This window comes from Stomoxys calcitrans, chromosome 5 (genome assembly GCF_963082655.1).
Source record: "Stomoxys calcitrans chromosome 5, idStoCalc2.1, whole genome shotgun sequence".
Lineage (NCBI taxonomy): Eukaryota > Metazoa > Arthropoda > Insecta > Diptera > Muscidae > Stomoxys > Stomoxys calcitrans.
Genome location: NC_081556.1, coordinates 91,371,815 through 91,378,536, shown reverse-complemented (window position 1 = coordinate 91,378,536; position 6,722 = coordinate 91,371,815). Strand labels below are relative to the sequence as shown.

General features: G+C 39.1%; 1 protein-coding gene across 1 annotated transcript; it reads left to right on the top strand.

The window, feature by feature from the left end:
* The first annotated feature begins 404 nt into the window (after window positions 1–404).
* LOC106091882 (ATPase inhibitor mai-1, mitochondrial) lies at window positions 405–6,292 on the top strand. The gene is made up of 4 exons (XM_013258568.2): window positions 405–496; window positions 626–686; window positions 1,090–1,234; window positions 5,757–6,292. Exons 2-4 carry the CDS (start codon window positions 637–639, stop codon window positions 5,883–5,885), a joined length of 324 nt encoding a protein of 107 aa, XP_013114022.1. The 5' UTR covers window positions 405–496; window positions 626–636; the 3' UTR covers window positions 5,886–6,292.
* The last annotated feature ends 430 nt before the right edge of the window (window positions 6,293–6,722 follow it).

The window sequence follows — 6,722 nt, the reverse complement described above, 5'->3', positions numbered from 1 at the left end:
GCAGAATTTTGTAAAGATCCGATCAAAATTGTGGCTGCTATAGCCATAAAATTCCATAACGGATGAAAATTATATATGGGATCTATATCTAAATCTGAGCGGGTTTGACGAAATGCACGCATATGAGGTCGTAGGATGAAACACCTCATGCCAAATTTTGTAAAGATCTGACCAAAATTGTGGCTTCAACAGGCTTAAAAGACCATATCGGATGAAAGATATATATGAGAGCTATATCTGAATCTGAACCGATTTTGATAGAATTTTGCACACATATGCAGATATCAAATAGAGCACCTCATGCCAGATTTATCTACTGATACAAAACTACCTTATTAAGGGTATTTCAGATGTGACGTCGCATTACCGCCTTACGTTACGTTACGTTAATTTCATGGATTAGTCACTAAATCGCCGGTATATTGCATCTCTGCGGCCTTGTGTTGGAGTGTTGAACTCATATCATTTTCAAATATCGGCTGGAAGTAATAACAAGGTAGTATGGAGTATGGAGTTTTCCGGAATTCCGAAGGAATTTCAGGAATTTTATTAACTAATTTCGAGCAATTCAATCGTTTCTGCATAACTGTTAAACGAGACTGATCTTATTTTATTTCTTTTCCAGCAATTTTCATCATGTTTTTAGTAAGACGCAGCGCCTCAAGATTATATCCAAGTGGTCTCAAGTAAGTACATACATACATGTGTATTGAATTTTCTTTTATACTAGAACTTGTTGTGGGAAAGGTTAGGGGGCTAAGACACCATTTTTCTATGAACTATGGTGATGGACAAAAAGATTCATTATAAGGTGAATCAACTGCAAATATTTGCAAAATCATTGATGTTGTTTTTTTTTTGCTTGATTGCGTCGGCCATAAGCGGCATATTAAAGATTTCCATGTCATAAACCAAAAATAAAAAAAAAGAAAATGGTGGGGCATATACATAAATACTCACGAAATTGTTGTTGTTCGGTGACTTTGTCTTTCAAATAACATTCTTTTTATTTGTGCTATTTTTTGTTGTTATTAATTTTAATGCATATACATATGTATGATTGTTTCTTGTTGTTGTTTTTTTTTACAGTTTGGCCAAAATGAGTTCTAGCCAGTTGGGTGATTTGGGCAGTGGCGCCGGTAAAGGTGGTGGCGGTGGTGGTTCCATTCGTGAGGCTGGCGGTAGCTTTGGCAAAATGGAAGCTGCCCGTGAGGAGGAATACTTCTACAAAAAGGTGAGTAGTTTTTTGTTACCCGATAGTACCATGGAGCGAGGTTGTTCTTTTGGTTTATAATTGTACTATTCAAAATACTACATTAACGTTGCATAGAATTGACATAGAGAATATTGTGCCGGTTGTTATGATGATGTCATCACTTTCACTCATGGGCAATTCTTACTAGCTATACTATCTGATTAAAAGTTTATAAATAATACGTACGCTAGCAGTGAATAGTATTTAAAGGTGTATTGCATGCAAGCAATTGAAAAGCAGTGCTTCTTAGCTCTTTTGCTATGAGGTTAAGGCGGCCTGCACATACATATGCCGGTACGGTTTCAATCTTATATAACATCCACAGTTTATAACGCCCTATGGACAAATTTGTTTTCTTAGGTTTTTGGAAGCTTTTAGAGTTCAGTAAATCTGAATTTATTTTCTTTTAAATATCGATTGGCTTTCAACCAATTATTGCTCCATTCTATATTGAAAAGATCAACAATTTATTAATTTGTTCAATATATTCAATGTGATTTTACTCACACAAACATGCGATGTTGTACGAGGCAATAATTGTTTGTGTACATATAGATATTTAAGACTGTACACAATTAAGTTAGAATTGCATGGATTGGAGCAAAGTTTGTTAACTACTTGAGTCTTGAGCATTTCAGACAGACGGAATATTTATATGACCAATTTAAAACAGTTATATTAGCAATAAGAAACAAATTTAAACAAATGGAATTTTTTACTGGGGGTTTGTTGGATTCTGCTTTAAAACTCAGGAATTTCAGCTGAACATAAAATAGGTTACATGTTATCTCAATTTTAAAGTTAATAGGAACGTTATCTAAAATAAGTAAAAATATCATGTTATACGGATGGATCAAAGCCAGAGGACAGAGTGGGTCGGGGGTTTACATTGAGAACCCAGAGACTGAGAATTGTTTTAGACTTCATGACAATAATACGGCCCTGCAAGCGGAGATCCGGGCGATCACGGAATGCGTGAAATGGTGTGGTGCTAAGGCGAGGACGTCGAGTGTGAACACCTTTACCGACAGTAAAATTGCCATAAGGGCTATAAAAACGAGGACGGCAAGGTCACGAACAGTCTTGCAGTGTAAGAAGGAGATTAACGCCTTCTCTGAGGATGGCAAAATCCGCATCGTTTGGGTGCCGGGCCATATCGGAGTAAGGGGAAAGACGATTTGGAGGTGAAGGCCAGAGAACTGCCGTCAATAAACTTGGTTAACCCGAAGCCTTTCGGGTCGACGCATTTCGACTTAAGGGAGTGAGCGACGAATGCGCATGCAACATTGTGGAACAGTGAAACTGTCGGTAGGACGGCGAAAATCCTATGCGCGGATCCATACCGTGAGAAGACGAAGCTATTACTGAAAGGAAGCAAGAAGGAGGTCAGTATAGCTATTGGTATCATAACGGGACACGTAGGACTACGAGCTTACCTATGTAAAATCGGTGCGGCAAGTGATAGCATGTGTAGGGCATGCAGGGAAGATGATAAGACGTTGGAGCATTTCCTTTGTCATTGTCCGGCTTTCGCGTCCAACAGATACCGGCACTTAGGTGGAGATACAATATCAGACATGACATGTTTTTATAGGAGCTGTATCTAGCCACGGACTGATTTGGCGCATTAACAATACCCATCAATCTACATCCATTAATTTTAACTATCAATGTTAACAATGGTCCGGTTCAGTCGTAAACCCGATATACCTACATAGCTCACATTGAAACCCAGGTTAAGTTAGGTTAGGTTTAAGTAGCAGTCTACCATCAGATTCACTTAGCGGGAAGATGCCTTCTGGTTCCTGCCGTTGAACCATCCAGATCGCTTTAAAAAGCCCAATAACTTGCGAATGTTCACATCTACTAAACCAGACTGGTTCTCAAAGAAATAAGGACCTAAAGTGGAACTTCTTCTGACTGCCAGTGCGGGATACACACACAGAAGGTGTTCTATAGTCTCTTCTTTTTCGATGTCCTTACATCCTCTGCAATATTTGTTGCTGGCAAGCTTCAGTCTATCAGCATGTTTTCAGATTACACAGCATGTTTTCCAAATATCGATTTGTTTCTTAAATACCTAGGGGGTATTGTTTGTTCGCATTATAAAAATCGGTTCCTAAAATTAACAGCCCACTTTTAAACCGGTCGTCCTATTTATGTGACTACTTAAGTCCAGGCGGGCCGTGGAAACACTCGGTGGGTGTTTTTCCCATTTGGTAATTTCAGGCCCTTACAGAGGTTCGGAATGCGAATGAATATGGTTCTGAGACATGGGTACTTGTGAAAGCAAATGAGGCCTTGCTTGGAGCATTTGAGATTAAGATTCTTCGTAAAATATATGGACCAGTTTGCGTTAATGGATGAAGAAGCTCCAGCAAAGAAGTCTTTTGAAGGCAAACACGGTGGTACACGCAAACCGGGATGACCAAAAGCCCGATGGAAGGATCAAGTGGTGGAAGACATCTCGAAACTTGGTGTCAGATTATAAAATGAGCGCAAATCAAGGCTCTTGGAACGCTATTTTACATTCGGATAGTGAAGTAAATGTTATCAGCCAATTAAAGTAAGCAAAATAAGTATGAATTATTGGAGCCTTTAAAGAACCAATGGTCATCATGCCCGCCTATAAGAGACTGACGAGGATCGCCACCCCCACATGCAAATGTGCTAAAACAACAACAACGTCCCATGGCAGCCTGTTGCATGTGCCAGATTGACCCGATGAAATCCTTCATCGGCAAGGGCTGCCGATGAACCTCAAACTTTGCAGTTGTCTGCCTTTCCTGTGCCCAACGTTAAAGTTCTGACCAGTGTGTGGCGTCAAAGTTCTGACTAGACACGACTCCTTAGGGCAACTCGTGATCGCGTTTTCTCAGTTCCATAAGTGTAGTTCTGGTCTGTGAAAAACTCCTCCACGTTGTTTGGGCTTCGTTCAAACTACAGAATAACAAAGGATCTTGCACCGGGAAGGATGCAAGTCAGTAGTATGAGCATCACTTTTCAGTGATTCAACCCTGGTAAACCGATCAATCGCCACATTTTCTGCCTCCTCGTGATGGCTCGGGACCCAGCAAGGCCTGCTGCCAGAGTCTTCTGCGGATTGCATAGGTGAGCAAGCTCGTTGCGGCCATTGTACATATCGCCACGTGATCGGTTAAGTCCATTGGTTATCCATTTTGCACATTCGGTTTTGCTATAAATTGCAACATCAGAGTCAAGGACAGTCCAAATCTGCGATTAATTTGTGGGTTATGGCATGACCTCCTAGTGTAGGCATTCACCGCCCAGAGACAGCCTGTTGGATCTACTTGATTCTAAGCGATCTACATGATCTTCATCGATACTAGACAGAACCTCTTGATCAATCAGCTTATAAGTCTACCAAATGCATTCACGAGTATTTGGCTACCGAGTAAGAATAGTTCTTGGAGACCAACCGAAATCCAAAGCAACTACTTTCCGACAAATTTCTTTCAGGGCTAGGATTGATGCCAACCTGCTGGACGTGCTTCCCGCGTGTTTACTTTGACCACACGATACGTAATTCGTCCTCAGCGCTGCCAATCCTACTCGACTTACTACCAGATCCGTTTGGACGGTCCAACCCAGGTCTCAGAGTGTTTGCGTACTTAAACATTTGTGGAAATTTGCACAAATTGTTACTGAAAGTCGTCCCTTACTTTATTTGCCAGCAGAAGAGAGCGGAAGAGTGCGTGAAAGCGAGCAAATTTTTGAGAGTTTGGTACTTGAGAGCTTGCAAATTAATTTGCTAGAAATTTCTACTGGAGCTTTATTCCCAGCAGAAATTTGTAGCACTGAAATGCTGTTTTATGGAAACCAGCTGTTTATTTCAAATAAATAGCAAACTATCCTGCCAATTTTTACTGGTAGAGTACGAGAACAGAGCTAGTATCAGAATTTAACAAACGACATCTCTTTGGGGAAAAGTTCTTATATGGCTGCAATGTCATCTACATGGCATAGTACCTCATAAATTTTCTCCAGCATTAGGAGAATATTCTCATTTCTTTAAGAACCTGTCTGATTTATCGGATATGAACATTCGCAAGTTTTTGGGCTTTTTAAAGTGATCTGGATGGTCCAACGTTAGGAACTAGAAGGCATCTTCCTTCTTCTGTTCTTGTGGTAGCACAATGGACGAAAACGTCTAAGTGAGTCTGATGACAGACTGCCACTTAAACCTAACCTCACCTAGGAGAGTATTACCGTTGAAAACTCTTCTGATGGATTCGAACCTTTGCGTTCAGCGTCATAGATGAACATGCTAACCTTTACGCCACTGGCTGCAGCCCATCGTGTGTTATTTGTTTTGCAGCTGTAGGGACTCTATCCACCCAAACCCTTACTTTTTGGATTTCCTTCAAATGCATGACTTTATTAGATCTTACTGAGTTAAACAAAAATTGAAAGCGTTTACTAATGACATTTAAGTGTATATGGTTTTAATTTTGGAATATTTTGTTCTTCTATTTTATAGCAAAAGGATCAATTGGAGCGTTTGAAGAATGATCAAATCCATCAAGCTGAATTCCATCATCAGCAAATCAAGGAACACGAAGAAGCCATTCAGCGCCACAAGAAATTTTTGGAAAATTTGGGAAAATAATTTAAAGAATCATTCTTTACACCAGTTACTACTTGTACTGTCCATCCATAAAAAAAGTGGCACCTTAAGCGAAACGTTACCATTGACAAAAAGCAGACAGAAAAGTACACTACAAATGATTCAGTATAACTATTGCATAGCTTTTTTCTACAAACTAAACAAATGAATTCTAAAAGTTAATTGTAAACGTAATATTTTTTGTATGAATTCCCCTACCATTTTTTTATATACGATACATTAACACTTTGCTGCAGGGTTTTTCGTTTTTGTATCTATTCATGCCTGCAATGCATTCAACATACAATGGCACTCTGTTTGTTTGTTTGTTTTTTTTTCGACTTCCATGTATGTGAAATGTATTCTTACTTGATAAGAAATAAAATATTTTCCGAAATGCTTTAAATCAATTTTGGTTGCTGTGCCAGCCTGTGTTTTTGCTATTCCATGTTCTTATCTTTGTTTTATCGGCTATTTCAATATTAAAAGCCAGTGCAAACATATGTCCAAGAGTATAGGTATGTGTTGTTTTGTTTTTATTCACTGCCTCAAGTGAGAAAAAAATTTGACATTATTTATATAATGTTGGAAAATGTTGCCCTATGTTTGTCTTACAAACAGTACAAACAATGTACCGACTTCGATGTTAAGTTCAATGTTAGATAGTTAGGTGAAAGTGCAGAAGTATTTTGTTATACAAATAATCAGGTATGTTCTGGGTTTCACTTTTCTCTTCAAATCGATTTTGTTATCACGTAAACAAAGAACCCAAATATATTGCTTGGGATAAAATTCCATTCTGGGGCCAAATTACCATATATGTGATCGATTGTGCTTTCG

Bases quoted from the DNA above. Each gene is read 5' to 3' on its own strand.
- LOC106091882 (XM_013258568.2), top strand. From the start codon at position 637: ATGTTTTTAGTAAGACGCAGCGCCTCAAGATTATATCCAAGTGGTCTC. The intron at 687-1,089 runs GTAAGTACATAC...TTTTTTTTACAG, and splicing joins TTATATCCAAGTGGTCTCAA to TTTGGCCAAAATGAGTTCTA. The intron at 1,235-5,756 runs GTGAGTAGTTTT...TCTATTTTATAG, and splicing joins AGGAATACTTCTACAAAAAG to CAAAAGGATCAATTGGAGCG.